The sequence below is a fragment of the Neolamprologus multifasciatus genome, chromosome 14 (genome assembly GCF_963576455.1).
Source record: "Neolamprologus multifasciatus chromosome 14, fNeoMul1.2, whole genome shotgun sequence".
Classification (NCBI taxonomy): domain Eukaryota; kingdom Metazoa; phylum Chordata; class Actinopteri; order Cichliformes; family Cichlidae; genus Neolamprologus; species Neolamprologus multifasciatus.
The window spans coordinates 26570722-26592011 of NC_140452.1; the positions used below are offsets into that span (position 1 = coordinate 26570722).

The 21290-nt window shown below is 41.0% G+C and overlaps 1 protein-coding gene across 3 annotated transcripts in view; it reads left to right on the top strand.

Moving 5' to 3' along the window:
- Positions 1–21290, top strand: part of kcnab1a (potassium voltage-gated channel subfamily A regulatory beta subunit 1a) — a 121989-nt gene that overhangs the window by 26394 nt on the left and 74305 nt on the right. The window contains exon 1 of one of the 3 annotated variants that reach the window (XM_085131725.1): positions 13397–19704. The exons of the other annotated variants lie outside the window; for them this stretch is intronic. Within the exon in view, the coding sequence (XP_084987851.1) occupies positions 19496–19704 (209 nt within the window). The 5' untranslated portion in view covers positions 13397–19495. Of the gene's footprint in view, positions 1–13396; positions 19705–21290 lie in introns of those variants that run through there. 3 annotated transcript variants of the gene reach the window in all.

Consider the following 21290-nt stretch of genomic DNA (forward strand, 5'->3'; position numbering starts at 1 on the left):
AATCAGTTCTACTGTTACTCTGTTACACTGATTCATGATTAATCGATACGGGTCCAATAGTGGGGGCAACACTTTCACACACATCTCCGCTTCATTAGTCTTAACACGACTCTCATCAATAATTGACTCCACAGCTTGAAAAATCAGCTGGACTCTGAACACGTGCAGCTATGAGTTTTTGCTGGCTCCTCTTTACCTTGTGCTGTGTCTCAGCCACACACACGCCACACACACTCACACTCGCATACAGGCACGCATGCACGCACTCTGATGTTCCACTTGTGTCAGCACTAGCCAACTGCGTAAACCAATAGGACATGAGTTTGTCCTATTGACTTGCTGTTTGGGAGAGTGGCAGACAGGACCTAACTCTGTCAGATCGGGCCAAACCCTCATCATGGATTACTATGCTTGTCTGACCTTTCTTTGAAACTCTCTTGGCTTTAAAAGGAATTTGCAACTTGGTATTAAATCCATGAAAGACAAACACAGACTCACAGATCTGAGCACTGGTATGTTAAAAAGAAAAGGTCATGATGTTTTCTCTGAGGTGTAGTAATTTGAACTTTTTCTTCTCCTTGCTGCGGCCTTTGAATATTAGAAAAGCACGACTGTCTTGCTCCTTGATATTTGTCCATTATTGATGAGGGGTGTTAGGCGTCATTTAGGAGGGAGAGCTCTCCTTGGGGATCACTAAGGTCACTGGAGGATAAAGCCACAGTGGAGCTTCATCTTACTCTCCCACACTGCTTTACGTCAAAGGAAGGGAACCCTGCCAAGTTTAACTTTGTGTCTCTTCGACGCGCGCTCATCCTTTCCCTTTAAAATTATTAGCCAATCTTCAAGGTAAGTCTGTAGCCTTTGGCAAGTCCGACCACAGCCAAAGTGTCACAAGTTCTAAAGATAATCTTTGAGTTACGAGCGCACATCTGTGTAACTCAGTTTTAAAAATCCCACTGATGGGTGTGTATATATATGTGTGTGTTTCTAGCAAGGCTGGGATGTGAAGCTGAACCACTTTCTCTTCAACCACTATTTTAAGATGAGTCTTTGAGATAAGAGCAGCAGTTAAATGCCTAATTTGTACCGATGGTGCAGTGCGCAGGAGGGGTAATGGCGTGGGTGTGAGATGAGCCCCTGGAGGGTTAAGGAGCATGTTTAACAGTTAGATGTGGGTGTGTGAGTGAGGAGGTGTGGGTTAGAGAAAGAAGATCTGAAATGAGACACTTGGGACTCTGGTAAGGAGATCAAAAGAAAGAGGCATAAAGACGGTTGAGAGGAGTCCTGTTATTTAAGTGTTGGTTTCAAGTTTTGACACTAGGGGGAGCCATAGATCTGCTGTCCCTTTACCTTTGGACAACAAAAGCATCAACCTCTACACTCTTTTCAGCTGACTGAGGACCAGTGATTGTCTGCAGTCACTTCATTTGCACTTGATCAATTTTAAGCACAGCAGGTCTGAGTATTTAATTATCTGTGCATTGTGTCATATTTGTAAAACACAATGCTTCTGTCCTCTCTTTGCTTTTCTTCATTACAAGGTGAAAGGAAAAAAAAAACTGTGCACAGCTGATGATTGTAGATCAATGTAACTAACAGTTCCTTGTTCCCAGTGATGTTACCAGAAATACTGTTTGCCATAAGAGAGAAAAAAAGGGCCTGACTAAAGTGAAATGTTGCTTTAAGGGGTGCTGCAGTGCTCATGCAGAGGTGGAATCAGTTGGAGTGTCGCCTACTGAGGATTTCAGAGACCTTTCAAAACCACGGCTCAAGAGGGGTCAATGAAAAAAAGAAAGAAAAGTAACCTGGCTCCTTCAGCAGAGAAGCAAATCCTATTTTCCTCATATCGCTCACGCTCGTCATCTTCTATTTTTCACTTTTCCACATTGATTTCTTTGGCTTGCTCTTACTTTATAATCAGTTTTATTTGCTTTCGTCACATTGCTAGTATTACTTGGGTTATAGACTTGAGAAGGTCACACTTTTTGTGGGGAAAAAATACTTGTACCACCACTAAGTGAGTATATAATGTCTGTTATTGTCTCTAAAAGATTTCTCTTTAACTATATATATGTATTACACAAATATCTCACACACAAACAGAACAGTCAGGTTTACAGCTGCAGCGTTATCTTGGAAACTTTTTCACCAGTAGCTCAGCTGACCCTTCTACACACCCAGATGGCAAATTTCATACAGAGTTGCTGCGCACCTGCAAGCTGTTTTGCAACCCACCTCCTGAGAAAAGAGTTTCTGCTCCTTTCACCTCTAGCTTTACGTGTATGCAGCTTGCGCCTCATGCTTTCCACAATAAAGCAGATCCGTAGAAATAAAATTAAACACAGACCCTATCATCAGTCATCGCCCTCGTTCTCCTCATTCTGCTGCTGGAGTGAATTCACTGCAAGCAGATAATGGTGCTAAAGAGATGGCACCAAGACTTTGACACCATTTGGCAATCAGAGTACCTGCATACAGACACATTTGATCATATTTGTAACTCATATTACCTCAGTGGTCATGTAAAACAATCAAATATGGGTAGGAACGGTTAAAAAATATTGTATTTTTCTACAGGTTGAGTGATATAATATTCTTACTGGCTTCGTACTGCTTTGACTGCAATTACATTAATAAGAGTAGTTTTTTGGCAACTTCCTCTGGGTTCTGTCTCCACTGCTGCCTGCTGTGTAGCTATGTGTGTTTGACAGGGAGGAGAAGCTGCAGCTAAGTACATGGTTTAGAAAATTTAGTGTAGTTCTTTTTCCTTTTTGGCTCAGGTGCTGTGAAGAAAAACACTTAGCTTGCTGCGTCTAGTTCGTAATAGCGTGGAAAAGCTTAAAGGGGCCACATCAAACAAGCTGTTCTGTCTAAACACACTCGTAAAACTATCACGTGGATGGAACTGCGGTAAATTCATTCATTGCACAGACAGAACTTTTTCACTGCCCAGCCATATATCTCCACTCAGCAGCACTAAGCTGATACGGTGGCGTAGGCAAAGTTTAGAATCACTTCCTTGGTATCAGCAACTTTTCGTCATCTGTTTCTCGGTTTGTCTCCCCAGATTGTAATACAGAGGAGTGGAGCTTGAACCTTTTCCAGACTCTGTGTGTGTGTGTGTGCAATGCTTATGTGTGTTCATGGGTACAGTGTGATAAGAAAAGGTAATACATTGCACTCCCTCAAGACCCATTAAGAGAGGAGAGGTAAGAGGAACAGGGGACAAAAGTACAACATGAAAGGTTTCGGTTGTATCGGGTATACACGCATGCACACGTGCACGGAGAATCCTGGCGACTTTGCTGCAGCATTTATCACTATTTCACAAACAGCTTGGTAAACCGCTGCAGCAAGAGACTCAAAATTCCCAACAATGTGTGAAGGTATCACACAATTAGCTTTATGGAAAGCAGATACACAACTTTACAAGTTTTACTGTTAGAGTGGCTTCACTGCAGCAATGCAGCACATATCTGGTGACTGCAGTCTCCTGTTTTTAGCGTATCTTCTTCTTTTGGCTCCTCCCTTTAGAAGTTGCCACAGCAGCCTCACCCTGTCCCTAACATCCTCCTCTGTCACATCAACCCTCCACATCTGCTCCTTCCTGGCAGCTCCACCTTCAGCATCCTTTTTCCAGCATATCTACCTTCTATCTTCAGCTCTCCCCGCCTCCACTCGGCCTCCTGTCTTTTTGTCAGTGCCACCGTCTCCAGACCACACATCATAGCAGGTCTCACTACCATCATGTAACCCTATCCTTCTGTCACAAATCACCCCTGACACTCGTCTCCGCCCACTCCACCCTGCCGGCACTCTCTTCTTCACCTCTCTTGTGCACCCGGGTATTTAAATTCACCCATCTTCACTCTTACACTGGTTTCCCTCTCCTGTGTTCAGTGTATAATTATATTGATTTTCACTCATCCTACTACACTGTTAGCTCACTTGCAGATTTTGCTTTTCAAAACTACAATAGGTTCAATATGTAGAAGAATTGAACATGATTTATTAAGATAGAGTAATAACAGTTAACGTGTTTGGCAGTTAAACTCTGGTGACCAAACTCTGGTCTTATCTGGTGATAAGATTTAGGAGAGGACCCCCCTGGTCTTGAGAGTGTTGAAGATGAAGACTAAGGCTTGGACAGAAGTGCTGAGTGAGAGCGGGGTGGATGTATGAGGTAGAGGAGCTTCACCTACTAATGTCGATTGGGGTGGTTCGCTCCAAATATCCACGAACAAGATACTCAACCCAAGGCTGCACTTATCGGGTTGTGAATGTTAAATTGAAAGCATTTAAACATAGAAAAAACATGCATGTTGTAGAAATGGCTTTGAGTGCTCAGGTAGAGTAGAAAAAGGCTTTATTTAGTAATATTTAGCATTTATCATGAGTCCCTGAAAGAGAGAATTGCAGAGGGCGCAGATTTAAACGGTGCAGAGTGGCGGCTGATTGGCCCAGAGAAGGTGGGAAAGAAGATGATTGGACTAAATTATTGTAGAAGTATTGACAATGACAGTGTGGGCAGATGAGTGATTACAGATCTTCCTTACTAGACTTACGCATAAGCTTCAATACAAAACCGTCCTTGGATCACCTAGAACAATTTAAATGAACCAGGGTTGTCCAATAATCCGGAAGGTGAGTGATTTGAACCCTGGCTTACTCATTCAGTAAGTTGCAGTACTCTTTGGGCAAGATGCTATACACTATCAAATCTGCCCCTCATGTGTTCATCTGTGTGAAAAACAGCTGTTTAAAAAAGAAATAAAAGGTTTTGATTGGGTTGATGTGTCGTTTAGTCGGCGTGACTTGAAAAGTTGTATAAATGTATCAAAATTGTCATTCAAAAAACAATCTTGGAGAGTTTTATGTATATAACACATGTGTTTCTATAACTTGAGAAGCCTAATCACGGTCTGGTCTCATTTGAGAAGACTGCAGTTCATCCAGGATTCCTCAGCTTAGTTAGCAGGAGTACTCCACATTGTTCTCAGATTGTTGCACTGATACAGGACATGTTCACTGTCACTTCCTTTAAGAATGATAGAAACTTGCATTTTCATGACTAGTATTGTGCGCCATTAATGCATCTCAGTCAGAGCATTGTTGCCTGTGTGGGTGCTGTGACACAATAACTGTGAATGGCTCAGTCTAGTTTTATTTTTTCTCATGTGAAGAAAGTTTAACTTCTGTCCTTAATAAGCAGCATTCTCTTAAGCAAACCACAATGCATTTGTCATTTCTGCTGTGTACCTTGCATATCACTGTAACAATATGCAAAATTTCAGTGATCATGTACAATATACAAGGACACAAAAAACAGCACCTGTAGAAAATGATCATTTAATCGTTACTGTTCCTTCAATTGTTAATTCAAAGCAACAGTAAATGTGTCTTGTGCAGAAGTTTGGGTTCTTGTCTAACTGTAAAGTCTCAATTTGATTATTTTTCTGCCCTTTAATTTAAATTTAAAGTCTGGAATCTGGAGATTTGATATTTGATGCCAAAATGTCTCAGAGGAAAGTGTCATTAAAAGTTGTCTCTTCCTCATGAAACTGTTAAAAAATGTAACTGGAGAAGCACATCTAATTTATTTTATGACTATAATTTATTTCATTAAAAGTCCAAACTTCAACAGTAAATCAACTTTAAAGGCCAGTCCTCTATTTGAGGTACGCACTTAAAACATTGTGTTATTTTAGCGATTTAATGAAGCCAGAATAAGGCGCTAATCAGAAGAGCCAAGTGGTTTGGGATGAGGTGAAAGCTCTCCCTCATATGGCCGCTTCACCCCCCCCACCCCCCCCAATATCTTCAAGTGGTTTCATTTCAGCACCTCAATGATTATTAAAGCGGGGCAAGTGAGTGCGTTTGCGGTTATCGTTATCTGAAACTCTCCTTCCAAAAAAACTACTGAGGCCACTTTAGTGAATTAGGCTCACTGAGGCTGTAAATGTAAATACACACTGACATCTAAATAAGTAATAGGTCATTAGAAGGAATGAGAGGGAGATCAGTCAAACCAGGCTACGGACACAGTTTTAATCAGGTAAAATAACTGATAATAGATTTTCACACATGTAATGTCAGACACATAATGAAACGACTGTTTTTGATGTGATCTAATTAACAAACAGCTGCAAATGCAGTCCGTCTTCCATGCGGCGTTAGAGCACACGTACATGATTGTGCATGCAAATGAAGTATGCAGACACCAGAGTCAGGGCAGTGCGGGGCGGTGAGTAAGCTATGTGAGGAATAATTTACATACAGATAGCTAAGCATTTTCTGGCTTCACACCAGGTTTATATTTAAAGGTTGTTTATTGATTTAAATACTCCTCACTGTTGGGCTCCATGTTACAGTACTCAGAGCATGTACCCTGTTCAGCTAAAGGTGCCAGTCTTTTTCCAGTGCAACTCCAGCATACACAACTTTAATTTAGGGCTGAAAGAACATCAAAACACAGAGCAATCAAGACTCTCGTTCTGTTTTACATGTTTATTTTATCCAACTGTTTTTTTTTCGGGTTCTTGCCTTCCTGATACCTGATCTTGGGCCCATCATACGCATAATATTCGTTGTAATGGTTGTCTGGAGGGTGGTGTCATCTTCTCTTCCTGTGGGTGTCATCATTGCAGTATAGAGCTGGGGTGGAGAAAAGAAAACTTGCTGGAGTTTTTTGCCCGAATTTGCCTTGATAAGAGTATTCTTACTTTTAAAACATTAATTTATTTTCTCTGTTGCACCACTAAAAGACTCGCTTCAGATGGATCAAAGCATCTCCAACGTGCTGTGTCAATGAGTGGCCGTATTGTTTCATCTCCAAGGAAACCAGAGTGTATCCTGCATTCCTACAGATGCTTCCTGGTTGCCATCTGGCATCTTTATTCTTGCCTGGTGTTATTTTATTGCTGCTTTTTTCCCACACATATAACGCCTCCATACTGTTTCCATAGCAATGCTATTGCTGAGATGACGGTTATCTCTTGTTGTTACAGCTCTTGACTATCAAGTGTCCATATCTGGAGACTCTCTAGCAGTCAGGAATGCTGCTCCCTGCAACAAATAGCTAATTGTGGTGCAGGTGGTGTAGGCGTAGAGGCTTATTACGAAGTGCAAGTTGGAGGACAACCCTGTTACGTCACGCATGAAGGTACAAAACTTTTACAAAAGAAAAGTTGTGCTTTGCAAGTTTGGTGCCAGGAATTCTTATTGTTCAGTTCTTAACTTGGTGAAATTTTATTCCTGTGTTTCTTCACCAAGCTGTTAGACTGCAGCAATAAACACTCTGGCTATGAGTTGTGCTGTAGGAAGGAAGCGTTAACACACACACACACACACACACACACACACACACACACACACACACACAGCAGGACGGTACAAAAATTATACTGCTGTTGCAGTCCTGCAGAAGTACGAGAGCCCAGTGCCTTGCTCACAGGCACTTTATAATAAGCTCCTCTGCCATTTGTGTATACACAATGTTTCCCTCCAGACATCTCATGTTCCCATGGTGACCAACTTAGTGATTAGTATTAGCATAAAGGCATCCAAGACATAAAGCTCAGATGGCAGAACACGTGAAATTCGACTGCACACATGCTGCAGCTTCCGCTGTAGCTACTATTTCTAAATTCCAGTGATCTTAGTTTTATATTCACATCAATAACCTCAACAGTTAAAAAATTCCTGTCTCAAACTGTCTCTGAGAACTTGGTCCAGGCATTTAAATCAAGCAGTTTAGAGTATTGTAACACTTTATTTGCCAGATGATCCAAATCAGGGATGTCCAACTCACTTTACCGTACACAGCCCACGTTTATCTCCAGTGTGTCGAACCCTTAAGACTCAGTGTAAATATGTTTAACACCACATTTAGTCCCAATTTAAATTATAAGAAAAGAAATGTGTTTTTTAATAGTACGTCTCAGTTTTTCTACAAGAAAAAGAAGATTTGCTGCAGTAAATGAAAGAAAAGTGCATTGTTTATCTAATAATTAATTACTTTGGTGTAGTGTGACTGGGAGGTCTTGATCATTAGGGAGAAACTGTGAAAGCCACAGTAAAAAAGTCAGAAATCGACGACCTGCTGTAATTTTTAAAGCTATCCAGTGGGCCAGATTGGATTCTGTGCCTGGCCGATTCTGGCAAATGGGCCTTATGTTTATACCCTCTCTCCCCGCCAGTACATCTCTAAGTTGCTCAGAGCAACTTAGAGATGTACTGAGCAACTAATAAGCCAATCAGAGCTATCTTGACTTCAGGTTCAGATCTTTTTACTGTTCTCAGAAATGGATCTGAGTGTGTTGAGGGTGCTTTCAGTTACTGTGGTCCTGTTCTTTGGAACAAGCTGCCCACTGACCTGAGATAAGTTACATACTGATCAGCCGATACATTTAAAAACAGACTCAAAGCCTTTTATTACATTTTGTCTGTTTATTACAGCAATTATTTTATCTTCTATGTTAAGCACATTGAGTTTCCATGTAATGAAATTTGCTATATACATATAATTGCAGGTAGATTGATTTGACTTTAATTTCAAAACATCTTCTGTTTACTTTTGTTGCTTTTATTACCTTTTAAAAGCATTTTTGTCCTACTGAAGTCTTGGCTCTTGGCTACCAATGAAAATCAGGTTGTTTTCACAGATGCCATCGAATAATAGCTGATGGGATACAACCAGAGACCAGGCTGAATGGAGAGAAGCTAAAACCTTTTTAGAGGTAAACTTATGGGGGCCAACTTAACAGAGCAACTTAAATCTGTCTTGTTGAAAGTGTAGCTGTTGTGCTCAGTGATGTTAGCCATGCATGGTGCTGCCATGCATCGGTATATAAGTGCAGGGAGGCCAGAAATTAGAGTCTTAGAGTTCAGTTGATCGGTCTCCTTACACCAATTTATTTGTGATTGGGATTAGCTGTCAATACATAATCTACAGTAATTTGAAGATAACAATATTTTTGACTTGACGGGCATGCCGTTGCTTCACAAGTTAGACAATCAGCTCTTTAACAAATCGCAGTGTACTCACACTGATTGCAGTAATTTACTCTTGAGCTGGGCCTGTTGAAATGCTTAATTACAAAAAAATCCATTAATTATAGCATGAAGAGTAATTATGTCTGAAGATGCATAGCGCTGGCTACCGAGTCCCCATGTTACAACATGTTCACCATTTTCAGCCCGTCTTTTACAAGAACATTTTTTCCATCAATAATCAAAACATATGAACTGACTGTCACTAATACAGAGAAGCTGGTGTGATGCATATAAGATCAGGAGAGTTTGACCCATCTTGTTTTTACCCGCTATCTGACGTCTAAATAACTAGTTGTAATCGAATGCTCCCCCAAGAACAATGAGTCACTGAATGGATACTCTCAGGATTATGACCCAGTAATGACCTGTCTGTGTTGGTGTCTGGGTTTTTAAACCAGCGATTGAGCCAGAGATTACAGAAAAAGAAGAAATGAATGCTTTTAAGTGTTCTATTAATATACTAACGTGTGTTTATTGTATTTTTTCAGTACATATTGGATTCTTAAGAGAACCAAATACACACAAGAAATACAAGCAATACTCATATATACTGCCACCTATTATCAGCTAATGGAATGAGTTTTTGATATGATATGGAAAGAGTGTAATTGTTTCTGCCTAAATACGAGGGTTCTGCTCTCCCAATACAAATTTTTCAAAGGTATTGTTCTATTTTTTTCTTTTAAATTTAGCGTTAAATAGTAGAGCTTGCCACACTACTTAACTGGCACTTTGTCACATACAGTAGCCTCCTGTTGTAGAGTAGATGTGGTTTTATTTTCAGCTGTAATGTTTATACTGTGAGTGGAGGTGGCAGCTGCAAAGAGTCTGGCTTCTTTTCACTGTGACACACCTCAGTGCTTGGCCACCGGAGAGTGGAACCTCTGCCTTTTATGCAAAGCTGAGTGGGGATGTTCTGCTCATTTGTTACGGCAGAGGGGCAAACTAGGCCCGTCCGTCCACCTTTGCATTTGTAAAATACATTTTACCAGTTTTGCTTTTGTGATGTAGATTCTGACGATACAGAAAATGTAAGTAGCTTGCAGAGAAGGGCTCTGAATGTGAGCGAAGAAAGCAGCTGTTGCGATTGGGATGGCTTTCATATCTTGATGCTTCATCTCTCGCACATAACACGCACAAAAAGAAGAAGTTTCTTTTTATGATATTTGTGGTGGGCCGTACTGTAAAAAGGTTGAAATGCTTTAAGATCTGGTCACAAAAACTGAACCCTTCAGCTGGTTAAATGCAATTATGCAGCTCAGAAGCTGCTCATGTGAATCACATTACAGCCCATCTCAAACTCGGTGTGTGTCCCCACTCAATACATATGGGTGTACCAGTGTGAGGAGAGGGAGGAAGGGATGACTAATATTTTATTTAAGACCCAGCTCATATGTGTAGTATGATCCATGATGACGCGTGGATGATCTTAAGGTTGAGAGTCATCACTTTAATACTCTTATAGCCATAGCATCCTTCACTCACGATCTACTCTGCAGCAGTAAACATCGTGCTTTAATGTCACAGACGATACAGGAATAAATCCCCCGGAGAAATGTGCGTTATTCAGCAGGTGTCAGCAACTTATTACCCAGGATGCTCTGCAAATTTATGTATATATACAACACGTGTACTTGGAATAAAATCACGTTCCATTCTCAGCTAAACATGCAAGAGCTTACCAAGATTATTTGAAACCTCAATAACTATAATGTAGCAATATGCTAATGCTTGCAATATAGGTTTTCCCTAATCACATGTTAGCATGGTTTGCATAGTCGTATTCTGAAAATTGTGAAGAATAATTTGTGCATGATGGTAATATTTGCACAAGATATGAGAAAAAGCAGATATGCAGAATAACTACACTGTAAAAAAGAACTTCCTACTCTTAAAATTCACACCGCTAAGCGAAACCACATAAAAAAAAGCTGCCAAATATTGTGTAGGTTCACCTTGTGATGCTGAGAAAGCTTTAACACCACAACATGGATTCCACAAGACCTTTGGGCATTGTCCTGTGATATCGAGTGGTAAAACTTTAGCAGCATGGACTTTAATTCCTGTTAGTTGTGAGGAAGGCTGATCTTAGGATTGGAGTTAGTTTTCAAACACAGCCCACAGACATTTGATGTCTGGATCATTCAAAGGCAGAGTCAACAACTTGAGCTCTTTGCCGTGTTCCTCAAATCATTCCTGAGCAATTTTTGTAATGGAGTAAGAGCGATTATCCTGCCAAAGAGACACCTGCCATCAGAGAAAAACAGCTGCTGTGAAGATTTGCTGCAATGTTTAAACACTTGGTATGTAACAAAATAACTCATGATGGATCATGGGAGTCTAATCGCCAAATAGATTGATTAATTAATTGCATCTTCTTGAACAAGCTATATTTAATATGAAGATACCACCAGCACACCTGGACCCCTTTAAAGTACAACAGTCTGCAAGGGGTGACACTGTGGTGTGTTAAAAATAAGACGTCATAAGAACCCTAAACCGCAGTATCACTCTTCTTCTTCTTGTCTTTCTTTCGGACTATAACAAAGTTTGTTCTCCTCAAGTTTTGCTTAGCATGCAGTTCAGGAACAAAAATGAGGACACAAACGGATTCCCCCCCCAGCTGCCTCCATGGTTTAGTCCGTGGTGGGGACAGCTCGTCAGATTGGCAGGAAATGAGTAGCTTTTATTGTCGTAAGGACAAACGTCCCTGATGCTGTTGACTTACATCATCGCTCTCAGAGCAAAACTGCAAACAAGGTTGTAATTATGCAGTATGTACAACACAAACAGAGGACGATGTGCTGTAGTTCATTAATTTTAACAGCTCTCTAACATTTTTTTACTTGTTTCTGAGAAAGAAATTGATTTTGTCATATTAAGATTTTACACACAACATATTTAATGCACAACAAAGAATGAAATCAAACATTTTCTGCTGATGCTGCGAGAAATTAAAAGCCAAGTCTGATTTTTTGGAAGTATAATTTGTTCGTAATCGTAATGTGTCATATTAATGAATAATCAATTTTTCCACATCACCGCATAATTTTGCACACAAGACACATCGGTAAAAACAACTTGGACATTTCTTAATTTGCCTGGTGGGCCGATGGTGATTTTTCATTTTTATGGGCCAATGATTTTTATTTTTTGTAACGGTATAAACAATGAAAGGTGGTGGATTGGCCAGATGCTGGTGGTGGCGGAGCTTCCACAGAGGCCAGCAGGTGGATGAGGGAAGGGGAGGCAGGGGGAGGAGAGACCCGAGGCAGCCGCCGGTCCGAGTGTCAGGTGAACTGAACTTCAGGTAAGAAGTTATGACCTGCAGTCTATCTGGGTCTGATATAAACCAAGTTTAGGTGGATTTTATTTTTGTTGTGCTGAGTTTCTATTCAGCTGGGTGGGTGCTGTGATGTTACTGATAGTGAACTTTATTTTATTCATAAGGTTAGTTATTAGAGTTGCCAACCACTCCTTAAAAAATAGAATGGTCTGTCATTCAGAGAAAATATTTCGCGTTTTGTATTGAGCTGAGAAGGAACGCAATTTGTCCCGGACTTCAGCTTCAATGGAAAAAGACACAAAGCTGGAGTTATTCTGTCATTACGCTGCACAGCTGCCTCTTCTTCTCTCTTTCTCCCCCTCCCTCTCCTGTTGCTACTTCAATCATGAAACTGATCAATGATCAGTTGATCGGCTCTCTTGTTTGTTTATCGCCCACTTTGCACCAGAAAGAGGAAACCAGCGGAGGTCGCGCTAAACAACAGCAGCACGTTTAAGCTTGATCAGCTGTTGTTAGAATTTATTTAATATTACTTTCTAGTATCAGCTGATGTTTGCTGGAGCCACAGCTGTAAAAGCTGCTGGTCATGATGTCGGTTTGGTTATCTGTTGAGAGGGAAACATGAAGATGAAACCAGGAGACGTCCTTACTGGATCATCAGAGCTGAACAGGTGATGGAGAAACAGGTTTACCTTTAGGTGACATGAATGAGTTGAAGTGAAGTTATAAACTGTTTCTGAGAGACAAATAACACCAGGATCCTTTTTTTATGTACCTGACAGCTGGTAACTGTGCAGGGGCGGGTCTAGCAAAGTTTTGCCAGGGGGGCAGGTAGGGCATTAACAGGGAGAGGGGGGCACAAAGAAATACTTTTCTTTCTTATTCTCATTTCAAATGTCTAGCTTTTATTAAATAATTATCTTAATCTTATAACCAAAGTTTTTATCTGATGTAAAATGTATTTTACATCAGATAAAAACTGATGTAAAATACATGATTTCTATATGTATGTATAGAAATCATACATATACCAACAACACAGTGTACATCACTGTCACAACAGCGTCTGTTTTCAAGTCTTTATGGCTTTTCCTGTAATACTTGGTGGGTCGTCACTAGTCAAAATGCCTGGGCCAATTTTTTGTCCCAGTCCAGCCCTAAATGCCCTCATTAGCTGAGAGTCCTTAGCTGTATACATTTTCATTTACATTTGATAAATTCTAAAAATGTATCATTTTTTGAAAAGTAGAATTGACTTGCGCGGGTTAAAACGAGTCAGTGAATATAAAATTCCTCTAAACTGACCAATAAATTTGAATTGATAGAAGTTGATTTGTAGCTTGGATTACTAACATCACCCATTACTAACACATCAGTCGTTGCTAGGGATGGGTATTGATAAGATTTTCACGATTCCAATTCCATTTTTGATTCTGTTTAACGATTCGATTCTTTATCGATTCTCTTATTGATTCTTTTTTTAAAAAAGGAGAACACTAAGGTCGATTAGCTTATTACTTTGTTTTATATCTTCTCTTTGAACAAGATAGAAATTTAGGAGTAACATGGCCTTACAAACCCAACAGTGAGATCTTAAGAGATCCACAGCCTACGGCTCTTCAATGGGGTGTCACAAGGTCCCCTGGGAAAGACATTGTAAATGTAAAATAATAAAATAAATATTCTTCTGTAGCAATAACAAAGTATAACATAAATTATTCTGTAGCAATTACACAAGAATATCCAGTAATGTCCCTGCCTACAATTAAACACATTCACTTACCGAAAATCGGGGGCATCTGCTGTGGCAAATGGACAGCGACAATGCAGCAACAACTACCAGCGAGCGCCAGCCAGACTCTGTCTGTCTCTCTCATCATGGTCACCTAAATGCACAGTAATGGCAGGTTTTGTAATAAGGCAGATCGCGCTAACATAATATGCACTGTTAGTTGATTATTTACCTGCCGCATTAACGGGAGAGGACGTGCAAACGTTACCGCTGCTGCTGGGTTGAGATTCACGAGTCCGGAGCGGAATTAAAACCACGACATTCATTTGAGGTTATCGCGTGTTTTGTGAGCAAATGCTTTTGCATATTTGTAGTGTTTCCTCCCTTAAATGAAATATCTACTTTTCAAGTATTGCAAGTTGCCCTGTTGTCATTTGTTCTCGTAAAGTATAATCAAACTTTTGAGCGTTTGTGCCGCTTAGGCGCCGTGTTCCCTGCCAGGTAAATGACGCTCCGCAACGTGGTGACGTCATTCGGGGCGACTGGAATCATTAAGGGAATCGTTTGCAAAAATGGCAAACAATTCCAAGGAATTGAAACAGTGGGAACCGGTTCTCAACAAGAACCGGTTTTCAATACCCATCCCTAGTCGTTGCCGAGCAAAACACTGAAATCCATCTTTAGCAAAGACAAAAAGTGCAACAGTTTCTAAACCTTCAACTAACTGGGGGGTATAATTTCTAAAGATTTGCGCTATTTTGAGAAATGACAAATTTCCAGAGTACAGACAATATAGCAGGGATGCTGTTCTCCACAGATACAACATAACAAAACTGAGAGATTGCCAGTGATTCCCACTTCTAATCTACATAAACACTCATTCGTAGCTTGAGGTATCTCATGAGGATTTCACTATGTAGTGTGTGGGCTTTTGCTGACAAAGCTTATGACCCAGCATAAATACAACATGCGTGCACCCTCCCACACACACACACACACACACACACACAGGTGCAAAAGTAGGACACCGTCTTGCGCTCAGAGTTATGGATGTGTCATCACTTGCTGCTTATGGGGCAGCTGCAGGGAAAACAAAAACAAAGCAGAGACAATAAACAGAGAAAAAAAGGCTCAAAATGTGCAAACTAATTAATAGATCATAGAAACGGGGCCACATTTTAAGCTCACAAGATATTTTAGTCCGCAGCCCTGATATTGTAATCTGGCAGTTCTTAAAATGTTGGACGGCCCTAAATATTTCACATAGATCAGTAATGTATGTGCCTTCGTGGGACACAGCTGCAAAAACTCCTGTGGGCTGACCCTTAGAGCATTCTCAGTTTACCTTGACCCAAAGAGAGAGCCAGAAGTGATACGTCGTTTAACTACCCCTGAAGTTTTAAAATACCCGTCATTACTCACCATTAAATCAAACCCAGAGTGTTGTAATTATAATTGATGTTCAAATACTGACAGTGTTGTTTGCGTGGATGTGTGGATGCGAAACTTAATGTATTTTCTGATTTTTCTGCCAAGTGAACTGCCAATTTATTTGAGCTGGGTGTTTTATGACACAACGGGATTCAGGTTTCAGTATAAAATGTATGTACTTAAGATGTTGGGAAAGTTAAATCATCTGACAGAAGCTTCGGTGAAACAATGGGACAATTTTTGAACCTACATGTCTACCTGACTTAGATGTTGAAACCTCACTGTTTTTGTTTCGTTTAATTTTTCTTGTTCTTTTTTGTTTGTTTGCTTCTTGCTTTTGGTTGTTGTATTTTTGTATTTGTTGTTATAAAATGCAAAATCTAATAAATACTTGGAATTTGAAATGTATGTACTTATGCACTGTATGTACTTGTAAAAACACATACAGAGTTTTCTCACTGTATACTGTGTGAATCAAAGTCCAGTCAGTCCAGCTTTGTAGCACACTTTAAATAATCTTCCTTTCCACTCAGCACTTTTCTCCTCATTAGATGAGCTCCTGCTCCATGTGATCTGTGGCTCTCTTGAGGAGCAAGGCAGTATTGATCCAGAATGAGCTGCTTTTCAATAAAGTGGAAGATTGATCCAAAGCTCCGTATATCTTCTCAGTCAAAGGAGAGATATGAGAGTGGTGAGATGATGAGAAGTTTTTTTTTTTGAGTTAGGAATTTAGAAATCCTGACATTTACAAAAAAAAAAACAAACCATAATATTTTATATATATTTGTATATATATATATATATATGTTATGTTTTCTGTATGTGTCATAGTCAGATATCATCATTAACCTCTGCCAAAAAGTGTTTCCCTGGTTTTCTTAAACCACTTTACCTCAAACGGCTCTTCAGGAAGAGTTGCAGTGATGTTGTTATATTTGTCTTGTGTATAGACTCCATAGATCCATTAGTTTTTGATTCTATGAGCTATTTTTCCTGTGGATGATACCTGTCAGAAATATGTTAAAAGATGCTGCTGATCAAACTGCGACAGCAGCTGTAAGCTGCATGTGGATGGTTACTATACAATTTATGTGTGTTAAAATGCCCTTTTCATTTCAGAACTAACTCTTAGTTAGCTCTTGGAAACATTGTTCAGAGTTTGGTGTGACATGATACCATCACACAGCTGCTGAAGATTTGTTTGGCTACACATGGATGATGTGAAACCCCTGATCCACCACATCCCAAAGGTGCTCTGTTGGCTGCTCTGGTGATTGTGAAGGCCATTTGAGTACAGTGAACCATAGCCTCAGTTTTCTGTTCTTATCTGACAGGAGTGGCACCCGATGTGGTCCTGTAGCTCATCAGCTTCAAGGTTCAGCTTTTTGTACATTCATAGATGCTATCTGCAAACCTTGGATGCAACAGGTGGTTATTCGAGGTAGTGTTGCCTTGCTGTCAGCTTGAAGCAGCCTGCCAATTCTCCTCTGATCTCTGATATCAAGAAGGCATTTTCTCCCAGAGATCTGCTGCTCTCTGGATAGTTTCTCTTTTTCGGGCTATTATCTGTAAACCCCATAAATGGTTATGTGAGAAAATCCCAGCAGATCAGCAGTTTCTGAAGTACTCAGACCAACAGCTATCCCACGTCCCAAAGCCACTGAAATCACCTTTCTTCCTCATTGTGATGCTCAGTTTGAAATTCAGCAGCTCGTCTCGACCATGTTTCTGTGATTAAATGGACTGAGTTGCTGCCATTTGATTGGCTGATTAGATATTTGGGCTAACAACCAGTTGAATCTATTTAATGAAGTGGCCTGTGAGTGCTGTTACTTAAGGAAGAAATATGAATAATTTGCTTGGACAAACAAACCAAATAAGCTAACAATGAATGAAAAACACTATTTAATTTTTGTTGATTATGTTAAGTTAGTGCAAACTTGCATAAATGCTGCAGTGCTGATATATACTCTGCATGTATGTGAATATGACCACACATGCACCCATGCACGCACACACACACACACACACACACACACACACACACACACACACACACACACACACACACACACACACACACACACACACACACACACAAAAGACAGTCTGGACCAAAATGCTCCATTTACCTCTGTTTGACACCCCTCATCAAATTACTGAAAAGCACACAACAATAACACCTTACAACACACACACAGTCACACACACAGTCACACAATTGGATGTGCTGCGATCAAACACACAAAGATTTATAAATTCTGTTTCTTCTCAGCTTTGTTTAGCCTCAGCCTGCTCCTTTGTGGTCATTTTCTTTCTCCTGATTCCAGTTTCTCCACACCTCCCTCATTTCATTCATCCATCCTCTTCTCATTCTCTTTGATTTGTAGCTGCCTTTTCGGTTCGATGGATCATGTGCTAGGGGATTTCGGAAAACTGTTACTTTATGTCAGCAAATACTGTATGATCCTGACTTGCACATTTTTTATGTATGCTGCAACATCCATTTAATTTTCTAGTTACAAGCTTTATAAGCCAAAATTTCTCATTCATTCTGGTTTCAGGATGTGGCTTGGTGATAGGATATCTCACCCTTTTACCCAGTGTTGGGTACAACTAGTGCTAGTTCTACCCAACACTGAAAGCCTTTGAGACAAATAAGTCAGAAAAAAAGGATGTAGTAAAAGACAAAAAAGAGGGGAAAAGAAAAAAATGAAATGGCTCAGAGAGGATCGTGGCTAGAGTGTTAGAGAGGGGATAATAGATTTGCTGTACTGACATTAAAGGTGCAGGAAGGAACCTTAGAAGTGTGTGACAGGTGAGCAGCAGTGAGAGAGGGTGAGTGAGACAGGTAGAGTGGGAGCTAGAGAGAGAGCGCAACCGAGAGCGAGTGGGAGTGAGTGAGAGAGAGAGGCTGTGTGCTGCACCACATCTCTTTCAGTTCCCCTGAAGGTGCGCTTTTGGTAAATGTGGCTTCCCTGCTGAGAAAAAACAACAAAAAATAAAAATAAAGAGAAGCCGGAGGAGCTCAAAACGAGCAGAGCGTCCAAAAACTGAGAACAAACATCAGTTAACGAGGGAGTTGGAAGAGTGGGGGGAGAAAAGAGAAGGGGAAACTGGGGCACGGGCACATTAGTAACACACATTAACAAAGGACCACCGAGGAGAAGAAGTGAGGAGACGCATGGGGGTGGGGGGTGCTGATGGCAAAAAAGTGCGATGGGGCACAGTGACAGCACCTGACAGACAAAACAAAGCAGAGTGACTCCTCTGCTTTGTTTTGTCTGTCCTTGCTGCCCTGTCTCCTTATCCCTTTCCTGACCCTGTCCCCTCCTCCTCCTCCTCCTCCTCCCTCGCGCTCTCTCGCACATGCTATCGCTCGCTCTCTCTTCCCACAGTCAGACCAGGGAGAGCGCAGCGCCTGGGTCGCATCTCCATCTCTCTTGTTTCTCTTTCGCTCCTCTGCCATCCTGCTGCACCCTCTCCACCTCCACTTATTGTCATTCTGCAGCTGAAAGCCTGTTAGGAAAAACAAAAATCCCCCGGCTCTGCATCAGAGGCAAGACACAGGAGAAGGAAAAACCAGCGGGGGAAATAGATTGGGGATCCCTCACAGAATTGAGGAGTCTTTGTTCTTCTCTAGCTTTTGATGACTGACCTGTTCTGCTGACTCTCCTCTGAAAGGAAATACTTAAAATGGGACACTTGATTTGAGCACAGAAGGAAAAAAAAAGAGGAAAAGCTTTTCTTTCTTTCTTTTTTTTTCTTGCCGGTTTATCTTGCTTCACAGAACAAAGTGGTGCACATGGAGAGGGAGCATTTGCGAGAGAGCAACTGAAGACTGAAGTCCATTTACGAGGAAAATAAAAGCGAGAGACGAGGAGAACCCGAACAGAGACTGAGCTGAAGAGTCAAACAGAGGCTCCTTTCCCCTCCTCACTCCTTGTCCCGTCTGTAGTTTTCCTCTTCGCTCCCCCGACTGAAGCCCAGCCATGCAGGTGTCCATCGCCTGTACGGACCACAACCTGAAGAGGGGCAATGGGGACCACAGCAAGCAGAGCGCCACCAGCCCCAATGTGGTCAACCAGGCCAGGGCCAAGTTCCGTACCGTGGCCATCATCGCGCGAAGCTTCGGCTCCTTCACGCCACGCCACATCTCGCTCAAGGAGTCGACGGGAAAACACACTGGCATGAAGTACAGGTGTGTTAGAGTATGTGTGAATAATGTGCACTAAAGAGAGGGCACCTTTAAAAAAAAGAAGCAATAATTTGTTTTCTTGTGTGTCCATCTCATTTACTGTATCCCAATATTTTTCTGTTATACTTACCTACAAAAATGCCCTCATATCAGTGGAGATGTGTCTATATTCTTTAATCAGTTTCAGTATTGACGTGACATTTGATCATGTGTTTTTAGCACTTTGGGTCCCTATTTCTCCAAAAATAGGGACCCAAAGTTTTCAGATAAAGACTCTTTAGATGCATCAGCTCTTATTTAAAAAACAACAACAACAAAAATGATTGTTATCTATATGTGTAGTAACTTTCTCTGCCTTTAATCGGAAGCACCTTCTGCCAAACTTGTGTTATATTTGCTGTGAGCTTGCGCTACACTTTTAAAAATTGTGATCTGCAGACTCCAGACTGATCAGTAAGTCGTGCAGAAGCCGCTCAGCCTGACGGGACTCGTAAATATAAACGCCGTTGTCTACGTGCCGGGAGATTACCGACAGCTCCCGCGGGTTCATTGCCTGTTCTGTCCGTCGCTCTGACTGCCTCGCTCCTTACAGTTCATTTACACTTCCTTTAAGTCTCACACATCGTCTCGCACACATCTTTAAACCTCTCCGTCTTCCTCTCAAATGCTGAAATTCTCACGTCTCAGAAAGCCATGAATGGAAGCAGAGTCTTCTTGCTCCTGCCTCTCTCCCACACACCTAAACACTTTTCTGTCTCCTCTTCTCTCAGCCTCTCTGTGGTGTGCAGAGACAGCTCTGCAGTGTGGGCAGAGCGTCTGAGTTGGATTTGACCTCAGCAGTATTGCCGCTCAGCTGACTTGTGTGTTTGACTCTCATCGCCCGGAGCTTCGAATCTTATGTAAAATATGGTGGCATCGCTTCATTTCCGAATCTCTGCGGATGACGGCGAAATCGAGCTGAAAAGCACGTATCAGAGGGTCTGAAATGACTGCTGGTTTCTGTGCGCGTAGCGATGAGACAGTGATGCACCGCATTCTATTAAATAAAGCTGTTTTTATAAAAGTCAACACTGTGCCAAAGCAGAAACTCGATCTGGCAGCGATTTTGCTGCAGTTGGTAAGTGTGTGGCAGCTGAAGCCAAATCAAAAATCTGCAAATGTGGCTACTTTTCATGCTCTGATGGTGATGAAAATGGTAATCGATGGAGAAAAACATTTTTCCACTTCCAACTGTGAGCAAAAGTGCACTTTTTTTTCTTCTTCTTTTATTTATTTATTTATTTTCATTTTTTCGGATGGAAAGTGTGAAGGTATTGAACCATTGTTAGTATGAATGATTTTATTCAACTTCAGCAAACATCAGTTGACAGCTCAGAGTTACAGTTTACTGTGAGGGCGTCTGGATGCCTTGTTGATTAATTGTGACATGGGTGCGTTTGCTTTGCACATTGAAAGGTAACTGAAGTCTTCCTCACTCCTTTTTTATTGGCCAGAGCTGCAGAGAACACGCAAACTGATTATCAACAAAACATAGTGGCTGTACTAAATATTCTCTAATGCTTAGTGATGTTTGGAATAACGATATGATG